This window comes from Oncorhynchus kisutch, linkage group LG20 (assembly GCF_002021735.2).
Source record: "Oncorhynchus kisutch isolate 150728-3 linkage group LG20, Okis_V2, whole genome shotgun sequence".
Classification (NCBI taxonomy): domain Eukaryota; kingdom Metazoa; phylum Chordata; class Actinopteri; order Salmoniformes; family Salmonidae; genus Oncorhynchus; species Oncorhynchus kisutch.
Genome location: NC_034193.2, coordinates 19,088,893 through 19,109,146, shown reverse-complemented (window position 1 = coordinate 19,109,146; position 20,254 = coordinate 19,088,893). Strand labels below are relative to the sequence as shown.

Sequence of the window (20,254 nt, the reverse complement as noted above, 5' to 3'; positions counted from 1 at the left end):
GCATATTCAAGACTGTCTCAAAATACAACACTGCCCCTTTAAGGCTCTCCTGGAGGATGGTTGGCCACCCTAGGTAGCCTATCAAATATTACAACATTACAATTACAACCAAATACTTTCTCTGTCTTTTATAAAAGAATTCCCCCCAGCGCTGGTAATTAAAGGTGTCCCGTTGTCCGTAGGATGATTCAAAATATGTCTGCGGTTCAAAAGTTCTGGGACGACAGATCCAAAATTCATACCGCTGAACATAAAGAAAATTAAAAAGCAATGAGGCAGATGCAACAGGTCAGACCGTTTATCTTAAAATGTTGATGAAGTTGTATTTCTTCATATTATAAGATCAACTATGTGCACATGGCTGTAGGCTACGCACTAATGTTCCAAAATGCTATTAGCGACAAAACACCGCTCTCACCGCACGCACAAGCGGAGATTAAAATAGAGATTAAAATATCCGTTACAAATGAAGAGAGGAGATGTAAAGATGCATCAACTAACTTGGGTTACTAATATGACCAGGATTATGCCTTTTGTTGCTGCGCAATCAAATAAAGTTGATTTGAAAACCAATCTTACCTGAAAAATGCTGGTTTCAATGACATATTAAGTGTTTAAGTAATTCCCTCAACATTTGGTTGTATTTTGACTAGGCTACTTTGAAACCAGGTTAGACTTGCTTCATAAAAGGACATAAAATATCCAGGTTTTAAACAAGTAAATCTTTAAATAGTTTCAAAATGCTGACCACCTTTGCTCCGATTCAAGGTGGGTGATGTGTGGTGCCCGTCAGGCACTGTCCTTCACTCTCCGGTCGTCTGACCATTTGATCTGAACCGACCGTGCCTTCAGAACGTCAACCAAATCGAGCCTTTCAGATGTTAATGTTAATTATCCTTCATTATACCTGTCAAACCTGACTGGCGTTTAGCCTATATTTAAGTCATTAAAAATCTAATTAAAGTTTGGCTCCATTTTCTGGCGCCTTCCTCGTGTCAGCATCGTTTTGGACGCGAGGCTGTAGCCAACATGCATAGCACCTACACATTGACTTATTCCAATGCTTGTGGTGTTGTGATTTGTGTGATTTTCATGACTTTTCATGATTTTTTTTACTTGCCCTTTCAGACAACTTAAAACTATATTCTTCTTGTGCGACTATTATTATTATTATTTATTTTACTTGTCCCGGACAAGAGAACAAGCATTAATGTCGTGTTGTTTTTAAGTTGGGCCTTGTATGATAGTTCAGTAATGTATGATAGATGATTGCAGCATATTTTCCCTGCTGTAGAATACCTACATTATAATTAAGCCAAGGCACTTTATCATATCCTTCCTCTGGTCTGAAACGGGTCTATTTTGTGGGGGGATGTGCCTGAACACGCCTCTGCTCCGATGCTATCATGTCTCATTGTATACGCGCTCTCAGCGAGAGACCGAGAGAGAGAAAGCCCTCTGCCATTGGGTCCCTCTTAATTAGTCTCCATGTGCTTCCTATAGAGGCCCATCTATCACAATGAAACGTGGCCAGAACAAAAGGCCACGCCGAGACATCTCAGTGTGTGTGTCCATGTACACCGAGTACGCCAAACATTAGGAACACCTTCCTAATATTGAGTTGCAGAACAGGACTCTCAGCATGGACTCTACAAGGTGTCGAAAGCGTTCCACAGGGATGCTGGCCCATGTTGACTCCAATGCACAGTTGTGTGAAGTTAGTTGGATGTCCTTTGGGTGGTGAACCATTCTTTTTTTTTACCCCTTTTTCTCCCCAATTTCGTGGTGTCCAATTGTTAGTAGCACATTATAGCTAAGATCCCTTAGCTTAGTGTGTATAATGTGTGTATAATGTGTTATGTGCCCTACACATCCCTGTAGATGTAACCTTTATCTGTCCTTCAGCATGGTGCACAGCCCACACAATACTGAGCAGAGCGCCATAGCAGCTTACATCACACACAGGGACCCAGTGTCAATGGCTGGCTTTTTAATTCCCCAAATGTACAGAATGTGCAGTGCAGAGTGATAGTGACACTGTGTAAGCCCCACTCCAAATAACACTGGTTATTTCTCTGTGTAGTTAGTGTATGAGAGTTCCAACTTTCAATATGGGGGCTTATTTCACTGGAGGGGAGGGGTGGGGGGGGGGGTGGGGGGGGGCAAAAGGCTACTTTTCAGATTGAGTTCGCGACTTGACGGGTTTGTTCAAGAAATGTCAAAGCTGTCATATTTTACGAGTAGATAGGCGCCCTCTCAGAATGTATCGGGGCCAAATCTGTTGAGAGTAAAACAGACGCGGCGAATTCTGCTCCACATGTGAATAAGAACATAACCCTCTTATCGGCTGTGACGCACAACAGTTGTCTAGAAACTCACAAATAGTCCAGCCGCTTCTGCATGAAAACGGATTATATTCCCATGTCCTCACTTCCTCCCTCGCTCTTTTCTTTTCTCATCTCTTTTTCCTTTTTTGTCGTTCCCCTATTTTCATTCCTCTTCTTTGTACCTCCGTCTCTCTCTCTCCCTGTTTCTCTTCCCCTCTCTCTCTCTCTGTTTGTCTTCCTCTCTCTCTGTTTCTCTTCCCTCTCTCTCTCTCTCTCTGTTTCTCTTCCCTCTCTCTCTCTCTGTTTATCTTCCTCTCTCTCTGTTTCTCCTCTCTCTCTCTCTCTCTCTCTCTCTCTCTCTCTCTCTCTCTCTCTCTCTCTCTCTCTGTTTCTCTTCCTCTCTTTGTTTCTCTTCCCTCTCTCGCTCTCTCTTCCCTCTCTCTTGCTCTCTCCCTCTGTTTCTCTTTCCTCTCTCGCTCTCTCTCTCTCTTCCTGTCTCTCTTGCTCTCTCTCCCTCTGTTTCTCTTTCCTCTCTCGCTCTCTCTCTCTTCCTCTCTCTCTTGCTCTCTTTCCCTCTGTTTCTCTTCCCTCTCTCTGTCTCTCTCTCTCAGTTTCTCTTCCTCCATCTGTTTCTCTTCCCTCTCTCGCTCTCGCTCTCTCTTCCTCTCTCTCTTCCTCTCTCTCCCTCTGTTTCTCTTTCCTCTCTCGCTCTCTCTTTCTTCCTCTCTCTCTTGTCTCTCTCCCTCTGTTTCTCTTCCCTCTCTCTCTCTCTCTCTCTCTGTTTCTCTTCCTCCATCTGTTTCTCTTCCTCTCTCACTCTGTCATTCTTTTACCCCCCTCCATCTCTCCTGCCCCTCCCTTTCCCCCATCCCTCCCTTTCCTCCTTCCCTCCCTACCCCTCTCCCTCCAACTCAGAAGAGGAGAGATTAAATATTTAAGGTGATGAGCTGCTCTGCTCTGTTCTCTCTCTCCTATATTTAGCCCAGACCTATGTTCTATTGACATGCACCCCACTGTAGCACAACACACCACAACACTTAACACACAACTCATTAGTAGAATCAGGTGTGTTACTGCAGGGCTGGATCAAAAGCCTGCATGCATACCCAGTACGTTTTTATATTTGCGTTTGAGTCATTCATTAGAGGCTCCTATCCAGAGCGACTTACAGGAGCAATTACGGGTTAAGTGCCTTGCTCAAGGGCACATCGGCAGCTTTCCAGGAGGAGGATTGACCACTACTTATACATCATCCACCCTACATGCAGTACATTACAGTCGACTGTCCCTGATACACACTGGGTGTGATGACCCTGATACACACTGGGTGTCCAAAATATTATGAACACCTGCTCATTCCATGACATAGACTGACCAGGTGAATCCAGGTGAAAGCTATGATCCCTTATAGATGTCACCTGTTAAATCCACTTCAATCAGGGGAGGAGAGAGGTTAAAGATGGATTTGTAAGCCTTGAGACAATTTGAGACATGGATTGTGTATGTGTGTCATTCAGAGGGTGAATGAGCAAGACAAAATATTTAAGTGCCTTTGAACGGGGTATGGTAGTAGATGCCAGGCGCACCGATTTGTGTCAAGAACAGCAACCCTGCTGGGTTTTTCTCACTCAACAGTTTCCCGTGTGTATCAAGAATGGTCCACCACCAAAAGTTCATCCAGCCAACTTGACACAACTGTGGGAAGCATTGAAGTCAACATGGGCCAGCATCCCTGTGGAACGCTTTCAACACCTTGTAGAGTCCATTTCCCCACGAATTGAGGCTGTTTTGAGGGTAAAAGGGGGAATGCAACTCAATATTAAGGCGTTCCTAATGTTTGGTATAGTCAGTGTACATTACATGTGCATTACATTCAGCTTACCCGATCACCAGTTCACACCTGTCCTAAAAATAGCCTCCTTGTTAATTATTCATTTTTTTCAGGAATTATAAAGAAGCTAACTCCGTTAAGTTTGTGTTATTGCAGTGTCAGTACAACGGAAGCGTGATGAATATTCAAACCTTGAAGAAGTGCTGCTTGGCGTGAACAAATGTGCCGTGCTGCACTTTCCTGTGTAATTTGAAATGGCATCATCATCATCACGCTTAAAGACACTAAGACAGACAGAGGCGGCGTGCTGCTAACTGGTGATTTTGTCTCCCTACGCCATCAAGGTCACCCTTTATGCTGAGTGGAGCATTTCAGACTTCAGGAAGTCATGCTCCCCTCCACTCCCTCTCCTTTATCCCTCCTTCACTCCCTCCCACTTCCCCCTCCCTCTCTGCCCCGCCCCCTCTGTTTGTCAGCATTCCTCCCCTTTTTTCCTCCATCCCTCCTACTCTTCCTACCTCCCTCCCTCCCTGTGCGGTGTTGCAGATGCAGTTGCCATAGCGACCAGCCGATCCATGTTTGTCTGGTATTTAGTCCAATAATAACCCTGCTGGCTGAGAACTAACTCATCTCCTCTGGAGAGGGAGAGAGAGAGGGGGGGGGGGGGGTGACAGAGAAGGAGAGAGGAAAAGGATGGAGAGGCAGAAAAACTGTGTCAGACAGGTAAACAGAAGCTGTAGGAAGGACAAAGAGAGGGGGAGAGGGATAAACAGGGGGCTAGAGGGAGGGAGAGTATATTTTTTTTGCCATGAATGGATCTGTCTCCATCCTTATACATTATCCAGCACCAATGACATCCGTATAAACACTCATTTGCATTACAAAAGCATACGGTAAAATTGTGTTTTTGCATAAATGGATGTGTGTGTGTGTGTGTGTGTGTGCGTGTGTGTGTCATCATAATACACTTACATGTGGCTACAGCCACCACACACACTGTTTTTGCTGGACAGTAGAGAGTCCTGCTCTGTTTTATATTTAATATCAGCCTGGGGGGGTCACTTGGTTGGTGGAGTGATTGAAAGGGAGGGGTGTAGACTGAGTGTGTGTGTGTCTGAGAGAGATGGGATCTGACCTAGTTTCCCTCTGCGTGGGTCCCTGCACCACTGCAGTGCTGTCTGCCTGCCTGCCTGCCCGCCAACCAACCAGTAAAAGACGCAGTGAGTTGCAGGTCAACAGACCTCTACCATGCTCATAGAGTGGTGTTGCGGCCCCAGACATCCCCTCCCCTGACTGGGGTGAAAGGTCCCTGGCCTCCCCTCCATACCTCCAGCCTTTCCACCTACGCTCACACAGAGACACCCACGTGCTCTACCATCTTGCTGCAAGCCTCTCGATCCTTGTACAGTATACCGAGATGTAGCCCCCGCTTGACCTTTACCCTCCACTCTTTTTCCTGATCATTCTCATCCTTCTCATCCCTCGCTTCTCCCCATTCGTCTTTTCCCCCCCGTCACCTCCAGCTTGGGCCTGTCAACTCTATTATCCCGGTTCCAAACGCAACCGCGTCCCCTTCCCCCATGTCACTCGGACCCGTGAAGCTTCCCAAACGCAACCGCGTCCCCTTCCCCCATGTCACTCGGACCCGTGAAGCTTCGATAAGCTAGAAGGAATGGCGTCTTCGTTGATCTATTGATTTTGGCTGGGGTGACAAAGTGAGAGCCGAGTCTCTTTTAAAAGGGAGCGGTCGCTCCATCTGAAATGAAGAAACTCATTGAAGACACTCTTCTTGCTTTTCTTTCCCTGCGCTTGACTCATCCTCATCGATATATTGATTTCCCTGATGGTCCTTCAGTGGTTCAGCCACCCATGTGATTATACTGGGTGCTTCAGAAGACGAGCGAGAGACACGAGGGATTCTGGTTCATTGACCAGTGTCATGCTAGGCCTATTGAACCGAACGGAGAGAAGAGAAACTGGAGAATTTGAAGAGCCAGGCGTGATTGTTTAAGATGGACGGAGACTCCTGTTGTGAAGCCATTGTGGCTCCATCAGTGTGAAGACTCAGCTGTCCGTGTAGAGTGTGTACTACTATCAACGGTCCCTCGGGGAAGTGGCCCCTTGCTTTGTCCACTTCCGGGACGTATCACCGTCATTGACCCTGCTGATCGTTTAAAGGGGGTTCCCTTTGTGGCGCAGTGGTCTAAGGCACTGCATCTCAGTGCTAGAGGCGTCACTACAGACCCTGGTTCGATTCCAGGCTGTATCACAACCGGCCGTTATTGGGAGTCCCATAGGGCGGCGCACAATTGTAAATAAGAATTTGCTGTGCTCTTATAATGCATTCCTATTTCATATCATGTACTCTGAAGCACATTAAATAAAACCTTATTGTCAGCGAAGGTTGTAACGAACGGCGGTACAACACACGTGTCCTTCAGGACCAGCTGAACCTCCACTATTTATTTTGATTTAACTTGGCAAGTCAGTTAAGAACACATTCTTATTTACAATGACAGCCTAGGAACAGTGGGCTAACTGCATTGTTCAGGGGCAGAACGACAGATTTTTACCTTGTCAGCTCGGGGATTCTATCTAGCAAACTTTCGGTTACTGGCCCAATGCTCTAACCACTCGGCTACCTGCCGCCTCACATGATTAAGAGTGTGGAGTTACATTATAGGATCTCTACAGTTAAGGCCTTTTGACCCCTCCCTCCACTGCTACTGTACATTAGGCAGTTAGCTGACCTAGGCTACAGTGGCTTTGATCAACACTCCTTGGCAGTGCTAGGCTGCTTTCTCTCTGTGTGTGTGTGTGTGTGTGCTATTGTGTGTGTGTGTGTGTGTGTGTGTGTGCTATTGTGTGTGTGCTATTTTGTGTGTGTGTGTGTGTGTGCTATTGTGTGTTATTGTGTGCTTGTCTCTCTCGTGTCTCCATTTCCTCCCTCTTTCTTTCTCTTTCCTTCAGATTGGTTGTGCTCTTCCTCTTCTCCTCCTCTCTACGTTCAGGGCGCATTGATCAATAGACTTTTTGCTGCTAAGACATTTTTAAATGACCTACTTAGTCATCTCCCCCATTTTAGAGTATATAGCTCTTCTTTTCATGAAATAAATGGTGGAGAAAGAGACACAGAGGAGGAGAGGAAGATATCCGCACTCTCACAGCTTACTAAATATTGTAATGGTTGTTGGGCTGTTTTGAAGGGTTGGAGTTCCTGCATTTGAGCTGTTTTTTGTTGCTGCTTCCTGTTGTTGATTTATCTGTGGTTTAATATCACATTGGATGTTTTGGGGCAGAAAAGGCTGGAAGAGAGGAGGTGTGATTTGGCGAGACAGTGGAAGCATTGGCTAATGGCGACCTTGTTGTAAATTCAGTTGAGTCACCTAGACTCTATATTCATACCTTCAACTGTAAAGCACTCCAACATCATCTCACTAACCACCTCTCTCTGACCTGTAGTGCCGCCGATGCCAGCGGAACTGCCTTGAACTATGAATCACTCTCTCTGTTGTGACGTGACTGAAGGACAATTCTAAACCCGCCGTGCCGCCTGGCTAGAACCATTAGCGACCTGAAAGAGGTGTGTTTACTTTTCCCTTCGTCTCCAGTGGGATGTCTAGGTTGGAGCTGGCGGGGAACATGGGAGACGTGTGAGAGAGTGGATGCAGATCCATTGGGAGGGATAGGTTGGAGCTGGCGGGGAACATGGGAGACGTGTGAGAGAGTGGATGCAGATCCATAGGGATGTCTAGGTTGGAGCTGGCGGGGAACATGGGAGATGTGTGAGAGAGTGGATGCAGATCCATTGGGAGGGATAGGTTGGAGCTGGCGGGGAACATGGGAGACGTGTGAGAGAGTGGATGCAGGTCCAGTAGGATGTCTAGGTTGGAGCTGGCGGGGAACATGGGAGACGTGTGAGAGAGTAGATGCAGATCCAGTGGGATGTCTAGGTTGGAGCTGGCGGGGAACATGGGAGACGTGTGAGAGAGTGGATGCAGATCCAGTGGGATGTCTAGGTTGGAGCTGGCGGGGAACATGGGAGACGTGTGAGAGAGTGGAAGCAGATCCATTGGGAGGGATAGGGTGGAGCTGGCGGGGAACATGGGAGACGTGTGAGAGAGTGGATGCAGATCCATTGGGAGGGATAGGTTGGAGCTGGCGGGGAACATGGGAGACGTGTGAGAGAGTGGATGCAGATCCATAGGGAGGGATAGGGTGGATGGTTGAGGTGGAAATTACGGCTGTAGAGACCCTTTTATCCACCATTTCTATTCCTTCTCTCCCCCCCTCCTTCCTTATACCTCCTCCTCGGGCTGGATTATGTTTGCTCCTGTTGTGGAAGACTGGATTGGGGATTGGCCGCTTGGCTTGGGTGTTGAATATGTGAGAGGAGTTCGCTATCTATCAGATACATGTGGGCCATTGGTTCGTCTCAACACCCCCAGCCACTCTCCCACAGACAATAGTAATAAGCAGAAACACATGAGCATACTGTCTCCATATCAAATCAAACTTTATTTGCCACATGCGCCGAATACAACAAGTGTAGACTTTACCGTGAAATGCTTACCTACAAGCCCTTAACCAACAGTGTAGTTCAAGAAGAAGAAAATATTTACCAAGTAGGCTAAAATAAAAAATTATTAATAAGAATAAAAATAACGAGGCTATATACAGGGGGCACCGGTAACGAGTCAGTGTGCGGGGGTACAGGCTTGTTGAGGTAATCTGTACATGTAGGTGGGGGTAATCTGTACATGTAGGTGGGGGTAATCTGTACATGTAGTAGCAGCAGTGTACAAGGGGGGGGGGCAATGTAAATTGTCTGGTGGTGATTTTTATGAATTGTTCAGCAATCTAATGGCTTGGGGGTAGAAGCTGTTGTGGAGCCTTTTGGTCCTAGACTTGGCGCTCCGGTACCACTTGCCGTGTGGTAGCAGAGAAAACAGTCTATAATTTGGGTGACTGGAGTCTCTGACAATTTTATGGGCTTTCCTCTGACACTGCCTATTAGGTCCTGGATGGCAGGAAGCTTGGCCCCAGTGATGTACTGGGCTGTACGCACTACCATCAGTAGCGTCTTACGGTCAGATGCCGAGCAGTTGCCATACCAGGCGGTGATACAACCAGACAGGATGCTCTCGATGGTGCAGCTGTAGAACCTTTTGAGGATCTGGGGGCCCATGCCAAATCTTTTCAGTCTCCTGATGGGGAAAAGGTTTTGTCGTGCCCTCTTCACGATTGTCTTGGTGTGTTTGGATCATGATAGTTCGTTGGTAATGTTGACACCAAGGAACTTAAAACTCTCGACCCTCTCCACTACAGCCCTGTTGATGTTAATAAGGGCCCGTTCGGCCCGCCTTTTCCTGTAGTCCACGATCACTTCCTTTGTCTCGCTCACATTGAGGGAGAGGTTGTTGTCTTGGCACTACACTGCCAGTTCTCTGACCTCCTCCCTATAGGCCGTCTCATTGTTGTCGGTAATCAGGCCTACCACTGTTGTGTCGTCAGCAAACTTAATGATGGTGTTGAAGTCGTGTTTTGCCACACAGTCGTGGGTGAACAGGGAATACAGAAGGGGACTAAGTACACACCCCTGACGGGCCCCAGTGTTTAGGATCAGCGTGGCAGATGTATTGTTGCCTACTCTTACCACCTGGGGGCGGCCTGTCAGGAAGTCCAGGATCCAGTGTCAGAGGGAGGTATTTAGTCCCAGAGTCCTTAGCTTAGTGATGAACTTGGTGGGCACTATGGTGTTGAACACTGAGCTGTAGTCAATGAACAGCATTCTCACATAGGTGTTTCTGTTGTCCAGGTGAGAAAGGGCGGTGCGGAGTGCGATTGAGTTTGCGTCATCTGTGGATCTGTTGGGGCGGTATGCGAATTGGAGTGGGTCTAGGGTGTTGGAGGATGCTGTTGATGTGAGCCATGACCAGCCTTTCAAAGCACTTCATGGCTACCGACGTGAGTGCCACGGGGCGGTAATCATTTAGGCAGGTTACCTTCGCTTCCTTGGGCACAGCGACTATGGTGGTCTGCTTGAAACATGTAGGTATTACAGACTCGGTCGGGGAGAGGTTGAAAATGTCAGTGAAGGCACACGCACACACACACACACACACACACACACACAATCTCAGTATTGATCAGAGGAGGCGGCGGGTTTAATTTTAGAACTGCTGTTAAGGAAAGCAGGGAAATTCGATCTGACAGGCGAACAGTGGGGGTTTCTCTCCATCTCCGATCCACATCAACAGCACCCTATGGAGCCCCTCCCTCGGGGCAGGCGTGCTGCTCTTGGCATAGAACCTGCACTCTTGTTGAGCATCTGGTCTGTCTTTGTCTCTGCCACAGACAGTCTATTCACATGCACTGTCCAGATTTTCAGTAATCTGCCCATATTTGCGTCACAAGTCCTCTGTTGTTAGTTAACTTGATAGGTATTTCCCAGCATAGCACATTGAAAGGGACTTTAAAGTCTCTCAGATAAGATTTTAAATGGTCTAAATATAACCTACGCATATCAATTATTTTACGCTGAACAAAAATATAAACGCAACATGAAGTGTTTGTCCCATGTTTCATGAGCTGAAATGAAAGATCCTAGAAATGTTCCATACGCACAAAAAGCTTATTTCTCTAAAACGTTCACATTGTGTGTACAAATCTGTTTACATCCCTGTTAGTGAGCATTTCTCCTTTGCCAAGATAATCCATCCACCTGACAGGTGTGGCATATCAAGAAGCTGATTAAACAGCATGATCATTACACAGGTGCACCTTGTGCTGGGGACAATAAAAGGCCACTATAAAATGTGCAGTTTTGTCACACAACACAATGCCACAGATGTCTCAAGTTGAGGGAGTGTGCAATTGGCATGCTGACCGCAGGAATGTCCAGCAGAGCTGTTCGCAGAGAATTGAATGTTCTTTTCTCTACCATAAAGCCGCCTCCAACGTCGTTTTAGAGAATTTGACAGTATGTCAAACCAGCCTCACAAGAGCAAACCACTTGTAGCCACGCCAGCCTAGGACCTCCACATCCGACTTCTTCACCTGCGGGATCGTCTGAGACCAGCCACCTGGACAGCTGATAAAACTGATTACTATTTCTTTCTGTAATAAAGCCCTTTTGTGGGGAAAAACTCATTCTGATTGGCTGGGCCAGGCTCCCCAGTGGGTGGACCAGTCTCCCAAGTGGGTGGGCCTATGCCCTCGCAGGCCCAACCATGGCTGCGCCCCTGCCCAGTCATGTGAACGCCATAGATTAGGGCCTAATGAATTTATTTCAATTGACTGATTTCCTTATATGAACTATAACTCAGTAAAATCATAAATATTGTTGCATGTTGCGTTTAGATTTTTGCTCAGTATTTAACCTAATCCTGAGCCCAGAGTCTTCTGCAAGCCACAGTGGCTTTGCTGAGTGACTTTACCTGTATCTCTTAAGTATGGGAAGTTCTCATATATTTTGCAGGAGACAGGAGAGCTTGGCTCCGAGACAAAAACACTCCTAAAAGGATGAGTCAGCGGTGTTGCGTGGATGCAGATAGGTTGCCCTGTCGGTCCCCAACCTCTAAGAAGATTCCCTACTTCTCTTCCTGTTCTTCCACTTTATCCTCAGAGAGGCTGAGGTAGAGGATTCATAAGTCAGAGAAGAGACAGTTACTGGGGAAGAGAGTAGGAAATAAGGCTTTTTTTCTAGTAGGAGAGGAGAGGCAGTAGTGTCTGAGTGTCCCCCTGGGGAGATAACTCGACTAAGACTGGTCACTTAGTATTGGATTGATGTGACGTCAACAGTCGACTGATTTGCTTTCGTAGCATTTTCGTCTACCAGAATCACAGGGATTTTACAATGGATATTACATTTCTTAAGCGTTTCTTAGTATTAACCACATATAAAGATGTCCCAATACACATATTCTATGCAACGTCTGTGTGTGTCAGTGGCGGTCGGTGCTGTTTAAGATTAGGGAGGATGTAAAAAAAAATTATGAGCATGGCTTTATTTCTATTACAGCATATTGGATGACTCTCATTCATATCCCATTCACCCAGCTCAATGTAAAATCGATAGGTTTAGGCTACTACATGATACTCAAATTTTCCCTATACCCATCATGAGGTTTCTACAACCTAGCCTTTGAATGAAGGTTTATAACGGTGCACATGTCAAGAAACAAATTGGAGAATCAAAACAGTGGCACATTCAATACTGCCTTGCACACTCTAGCCTGCATCTCGCTGATTTAGGGTGTAATCATTAGTCCAGCAGTTGAAAACGAATGTTTCTATTAGGCAAATCACACAGTACAGTGTACAGCAAGCAGTTTAGCAGTTACACCAGCGGGCCCCGATTGCAATAGATTAATACAACCGACAGCTTACCTTGACTTGGAAGAGGTTCCGTGTTAGCTAGCTGGCTAAGGATATCCAACATAAATAGCATTCCTCTCGGTTTGAGCCGGGTATTTGAGTAGGCTAAATTAGCTAGCTGCATTAACTAGCGAAGTAAATTAAAGTGAAAAAAATACCAAATATAGCTATGTCTCTCTTTACGCTGCTTCTCTTTTGTTTTTGAAGAAATTAATTTGAAACTGTTCAACTATTGTCTTTCTGTCTCTTTGAGTCAACTACCACATTTTATGCGCTGCAGTGCTAGCTAGCTGTAGCTTATGATTTAAGTACTAGATTAATTCTCTGATCCTTCGTTTGGGTGGACAACATGTCAGTTCATGCTGCAAGAGCTCAGATAGGTTGGAGGACGTCGTCTGGAAGTTGTCTTAATTACTGTGCCTCTTAGGTTTTGTATTGAAGTCAATGTAGCCAGAGGAGGACGGAAGGTAGCTGTCCTCCGGCTACAGCATGGTGCTACCCCAGAGAGTGTTGAGGCTACTGTAAATCCACGATAATCGAGAATTTCAGTAAGCATTTCTCTACAGCTGGCCATGCTTTCCACCGGGCTACTCCAGCCCCGGCCAAAAACTCTGCACCCCCGCAGCAACTGGCCCAAGCCCCCCCCCCCGCCCCCCCCCCCCCCTTCTCCTTCACCCAAATCCAGACAGCTGATGTTCTGAAAGAGCTGCAAAATCTGGATCCCTACAAATCAGGTGGGATAAACAATCTGGATCCTCTCTTCCTAAAATTACCCGCCGCCGTTGTTGCAACCCCTATTACTAGTCTGTTCAGCCTCTCTTTCGTATCGTCTGAGATTCCTAAAGATTGGAAAGCAGCCGCGGTCATCCCCCTCTTCAAAGTGGAGACACTCTAGACCCAGACTGTTACAGACCCATATCCATCCTGCTCTGCCTTTCTAAAGTCTTCGAAAGCCAAGTGAACAAACCGATCACCGACCATTTTGAATCCCACGTTCTCCGCTTCACAATCTGGTTTCCGAGCTGGTCGCGGGTGCACTTCAGCCACGCTCAATCATAACTGCCATCGATAAAAGACAATACTGTCTAGCCGTCTTCATCGACATGGCCACGGCTTTCGTCTCAGTCAATCACCGTATTCTTATCAGAAGACTCAACAGCCTTGGTTTCTCTAATGACTGCCTCGCCTGGTTCACTAACTACTTCTCAGATAGGGTTCAGTGTGTCAAATCGGAGGGCCTGTTGTCTGGACCTCTGGCAGTCTCTATGGGGGTGCCACAGGGTTCAATTCTCGGGACGACTCTTTTCTCGGTATGTATCAATGATGTCGCTCTTGCTGCGGGTGATTCTTTGATCCACCTCTACGCAGACGACACCATTCTGTATACATCTGGCCCTTCTTTGGACACTGTGTTAGCAAACCTCCAAACGAGCTTCAACACCGTACAACACTCCTTCCGTAGCCTCCAACTGCTCTTAAATGCTAGTAAAACTAAATGCATGCTCTTCAACCAATCGCTGCCCGCACCCGTCCCCCCGACTAGCATCACTACTCTGGACGGTTCTGACATGTGGACAACTATAAATACCTAGGTGTCTGGCTAGACTGTAAACACTCCTTCCAGACTCACATTAAGCATCTTCAATCCAAAATTAAATCTAGAATTGGCTTCCTATTTCTCAACAAAGCCTCCTTCACTCATGCTGCCAAACATAGCCTTGTAAAACTGGCTATCCTACCGATCCTTGACTTCGTCGATGTCATTTACAAAATAGTCTCCAACACTCTACTCAGCAAATTGGATGCATTCTATCACAGTGCCATTTGTTTTGTCACCAAAGCCCCATATACTACCCACCACTGCGATCTGTATGCTCTCGTTGGCTGGTCCTCGTTACATATTCGTCGCCAAACCAACTGGCTCCAGGTCATCTATAAGTCTTTGCTAGGTATAACTCCGCCTTATCTCAGTTCACTGGTCACCATAGCAACACCCACCCGTAGCATGCGCTCCAGCAGGTATATTTCACTGGTCATCCCCAAAGCCAATGTCACGGCTGTTGAAGGAATAGGACCAAGGTGCAGCGTACATTTTCTTTTATTAATCAAAATGACGCTGAACAAAACAATAAACACTACAAAAAACAAACCGTGAAGCTCAAAGCCTATGTGCCCTAAACGAAGTCAACTTCCCACAAAGAAAGGAGGGAAAAAGGGCTACCTAAGTATGGTTCCCAATCAGAGACAATGATAGACAGCTGTCCCTGATTGAGAACCATACCCGGCCAAAACATAGAAATACAAAATCGTAGATAACAAAACATTGAATGCCCACCCCAAATCACACCCTGTGATGTAAACTTCAGACTTCAACTAAGTTGCTAAGTTGACTGTGCCTTTAAACATCTTGGAATATTCCAGAAAATTATGTTATGGCTTTAGAAGCTTCTGATAGGCTAATTGACATAATTTGAGTCAATTTGAGGTGTACCTGTGGATGTATTTCAAGGCCTACCGTCAAACTGAGTGCCTTTTTGCTTGACATCATGGTAAAATCAAAAGAAATAAGCCAAGACCTCAGAGAAAAAATTGTAGACCTCCACAAGTCTGGTTCATCCTTGGGAGCAATTTCCAAAAACCTGAAGGTACCACGTTCATCTGTACAAACAATAGTGCGCAAGTATAAACACCATGGGACCACGCAAATCAATCCCAGAACAACAGCAAAAGACCTTGTGAAGATGCTGGAGGAAACGGGTACAAAAGTTTCTATATCCACAGTAAACCGAGTCCTATATCGACATAGCCTGAAAGGCCGCTCAGCAAGGAAGAAGCCACTGCTCCAAAACCGCCATGAAAAAGACAGATTACGGTTTGCAACTGTACATGGGGACAAAGATTGTACTTTTTGGAGAAATGTCCTCTGGTCTGATAAAACAAAAATAGAACTGTTTGGCCATACTGACCATCGTAATGTTTGGAGGAAAAAGGGGGAGGCTTGCAAGCCAAAGAACACCATCCCAACCGTGAAGCACCAGGGTGGCAGCATCATGTTGTGGGGATGCTTTGCTGCAGGAGGGACTGGTGCACTTCACAAAATAGATGGCATCATGAGAATGGAAAATTATGTGGGTATATTGAAGCAACATCTCAAGACACCACTCAGGAAGTTAAGGCTTGGTCGCAAATGGGTCTTCCAAATGGGAAATGACCCCAAGCATACTTCCAAAGTTGTGGCAAAATGGCTTAAGGACAACAAATTCAAGGTATTGGACTGGCCACCACATATCCCTGACCTCAATCCTATAGAAAATGTGTGGGCAGAACTGAAAAAGCGTGTGCGAGCAAGGAGGCCTACAAACCTGACTCAGTTACACCAGCTCTGTCAGGAAGAATGGGCCAAAATTCACCCAACTTATTGTGGGAAGCTTGTGGAAGGCTACCCGAAACTTTTGACCCAAGTTAACCAATGTAAAGGCAATGCTACCAAATACTAATTGAGTGTATGTAAACTTCTGACCCACTGTGAATGTGATGAAAGAAATGAATGCTGTAATAAATCATTCTCTCTACTATTATTGTGACATTTCACATTCTTAAAATAAAGTGATGATCCTAACTGACCTAAGACAGGGAGTTTTTACTAGGATTAAATGTCAGTAATTGTGAAAAACTGAGTTTAAATCTATTTGGCTAAGGTGAATGGTAACTTCTGATTTCAACTGTATCACTCTAGTGTAAATTACTAAATTGTAATTACTTCGCCACTATTGGCCTATTTATTGCCTTACCTCCTTACTTCATTTGCACACACTGTATACAGATTTTCTATTGTGTTATTGACTGTACGTTTGTTTATTCCATGTGTAACTCTGTGTTGTTGTTTTTGTCACACTGCTTTGCTCTATCTTGGCCAGGTCACAGTTGTAAATGAGAACTTGTTCTCAACTGGCCTACCTGGTTAAATAAAGGTGAAATTAAAAGAAAAAATGAATAAAAGATCTTCATTGCAGTGTGTTTAAACAGTGTGTTTTAATCAGTTATTTGTTATTTGGTGATGTGAATATATTTAGTATAGTTTTTTCTAAAAATCTAAACTTTTTTATTTTTATTATTTTGTAAATGTATTTTTACTGAGTAGGATGGTCCCCCCCTTCCTCCTCTGAGGAGCCTCCACTGGTATGTGTATGCTGTGTGTGTGTGTGTGTGTGTGTGTGTGTGTGTGTGTGTGTGTGTGTGTGTGTGTGTGTGTGTGTGTGTGTGTGTGTGTGTTTGTAAACTTAACCCTGCTTGCCTTTCAAGTGAGCAGATAGCAGCTGATAGCAGACCTGTGGCTATGCTTAGCACGCTATCCCCTGAGACACAAACGGACAGAGACAGACGGACGGACGGACGGACACAGACGGACGGATGTACAGAGACGGACGGACAGAGACGGACGGACAGAGACGGACGGACAGAGACGGACGGACAGAGACGGACGGACAGAGACAGACGGACAGAGACAGACGGACAGAGACAGACGGACGGACGGATGGACAGAGACGGACGGACAGAGACAGACGGACAGAGACAGACGGACGGATGGACAGAGAAGGACAGACAGAGACAGACGGTCGGATGGACAGAGACGGACGGTCGGATGGACAGAGACGGAAGTACGGATGGACAGAGGCGGACGTACGGATGGACAGAGACGGAAGTGCGGATGGACAGAGACGGAAGTGCGGCTGGACAGAGACGGAAGTACGGATGGACAGAGACGGAAGTACGGATGGACAGAGACGAACGTACGGATGGACAGAGACGGATGTACGGATGGACAGAGACGGAAGTACGGATGGACAGAGACGGACGGACGGATGGACAGAGACGGACGGACGGATGGACAGAGACGGAAGTACGGAAGAACCGAGACGGAAGTACGGACGGACAGAGACGGAAGTATGGATGGACAGAGACGGACGGACGGATGGACAGAGACGGAAGTACGGACGGACAGAGACAGACGGAGACAGACGGACGGATGGACAGAGACAGACGGACGGATGGACAGAGACAGACGGACGGATGGACAGAGACAGACGTACGGATGGACAGAGACGGAAGTACGGACGGACAGAGACGGAAGTACGGACGGACAGAGACGGAAGTACGGACGGACAGAGACGGAAGTACGGACGGACAGAGACGGAAGTACGGGCGGACAGAGACGGAAGTACGGATGGACAGAGACGGAAGTACGGATGGACAGAGACGGACGTACGGATGGACAGAGACGGATGGACAGAGACGGACAGAGACGGACGTACGGATGGACAGAGACGGACGTACGGATGGACGGAAGTACGGATGGACAGAGACGGAAGTACGGATGGACAGAGACGGAAGTACGGATGGACAGAGACGGAAGTACGGATGGACAGAGGCGGAAGTCAGGACGGACAGAGACGGAAGTATGGACGGACAGAGACAGACGGACGGACGGACAGAGACGGACGTACGGATGGACAGAGACGGAACTACGGATGGACAGAGACGGACGGACGGACAGACAGAGACGGAAGTATGGATGGACAGAGACAGACGGACGGACAGAGACGGAAGTACGGACGGACAGAGATGGACGGACAGAGAGAAAGAGAGGTGGTGAAAGCACCAGAGACAGATGGACGGACAGAGACGGATGGAGACAGACGGACGGATGGACAGAGACAGACAGACGAACGGACGGACAGAGAGAAAGAGAGGTGGTGAAAGCACCAGAGACAGGCCCGGGCATTCATCAGAGCTGTTGTCCTATTGGCTGGCCCTGGCATGGGCGGCCATGACAGATGCAGCCCTCATTGCTAGGCTACAGTGCTGTAGGTATAATGCAGAAGTCTGACGTGGGTAGTTTGAGGTGATTTGTTTTTGTTTGTTAGGCATTGTTGCGTAACTAATGGGTGTCGAGGTCACGATGATTAATTTCTGTAGACTTAGCGCCACTGGTTGAGTGGACGTTTTGGCTCCGGCCGTTTCCACGAGTCACCAAGTGTATTATCATGAATTATGTTTTGTTGACAAATGATGCGAGCGTCCGTCGTTATGGTGGAATGGTGTCAGGATGAGAGTTGGATTACGTAGACAAGCATTTCTCTCCCTCTCTTCCCAGGTGCTGTCGTTCACTGTAGCACTAGTTACAGCTCTTAAACACACTTTAAAACACTCCGTCTGTTTGCCTACACACCCTGACTCCCTCACAAATGCTTTTTTCCCCCTCAACAAATCTTTGATTTGCCTCATTGATCCTCTCAAAGAGGGAATAGTGCAAGATGGCCATTCAGCCAGAAACCCCTTCACTAGATGTGGCAAGCGCTAAAATCCAATCGGCTGGTGAGCCGTACCTACAGTACAGGCACAGGGATCATTCCTGGGGTATAGGCTAGCCTAGCGTGGGCTCGCTATTGTCAATCTACATAGCAGGCCTCTCCATCCCTGTTCCTGGAGAGCTACCCTCCTGCAGGTTTTTGCTCCAACCCCAGTTGTAACTAATCTGATTCAGCTGGTCAATCCACTAATTATTACAATCAGGTACACTAGATTAGGGTTGGTGCGAAAACCGACAGGATGCTAGCTCTCCGGGAACAGGTATGGAGAGCCTTGCTCTATAGTCTATATCTATGCCCGTTGGCATCCAGTTCGCTAACATGTCCATATTATGACGAGGAATATTGACAATGGTGAAGGATGCACATTCAATTGTAGTGAACCATATCAGTGTTTTTGTTGTAAAAAGGACTTTAGCCTTTTGAACGAGCACACACACCAAACATCATACACCATACTCTCTCTCTCTGTTGATATTGATGTAACAGTTGTAAGCTATGCATGTTCAACACATGCTTAACAAGTCTCTCTTTCTCTCTCTCTTTCTCCCTCTCTCTCTCTCTCCCTCTCTCTGCAGTGAGAAGAGGAAGCTGCAAGTGAATATCGCCAGTCCCATCCAGTGCAGTATGAACGGCAGGAAGTGCACCATCATTGTGGAGCCCAAAATCAACCAATCACAGCCAGACTTCACTAAGAGCCGCTCCGGTTACATTCTGGCAGTTCCTGGAAACTAAAAGGGCCCCTCGGGGGCCACTCGGTCTGTGACGATGACAAGTGTCAAATGAAGACTACAGGAAGCATATATATGTTAGGTATAGAGCTGATTTGTGAACTAGATAGCGCCACTGGTTGAGTGGATGTTTTGGCGTGATGCATGGGAGGATTTGAGCTCTCAGAATGACAGACATGCCAAATGTGTACCTTTTTTGAATGGGTATTTATTTTACGCAACAACAACAAAATTCAATAGGACATGTAAGATGTTTAACACATGCACAAAAAACAAACATTTGTTTGACAGACTCTCACACATGCACAACAATAATTATTCAAAGACTAGATTTTTCCCCCTCACTTTTCAATATCAAGTTCATATGTTTAGTTGGGGCATTAATTGTTTTATATTACGCTAGCTTTGGTTTATTTTGATTAGAATCAGATTTCGTTATTTATTTGGATCTAAAGTGGAGATTTGATGGATTTTTTTTTTTTTTTAACACTACCCTTTTGTTTTGGACTAGAGACTCACAGACAGTCCTACATGTACACATTGGAAACAAGAACGGGAGAGAATGTTGTCCCGTGTATTTCAGGGACAGAATCCGTGTCAGAGGCACAGATGAGAAGT

The 20,254-nt window shown here is 46.5% G+C and overlaps 1 protein-coding gene across 1 annotated transcript in view; it reads left to right on the top strand.

Moving 5' to 3' along the window:
- Positions 1–19,779, top strand: part of myo1d (myosin 1D) — a 121,904-nt gene extending 102,125 nt beyond the window's left edge. The window contains exon 29 of the mRNA XM_031798980.1: positions 19,484–19,779. Coding sequence (XP_031654840.1) covers positions 19,484–19,640 — 157 coding nt within the window. The 3' untranslated portion in view covers positions 19,641–19,779. The remainder of the gene's footprint in view (positions 1–19,483) is intronic.
- The last annotated feature ends 475 nt before the right edge of the window (positions 19,780–20,254 follow it).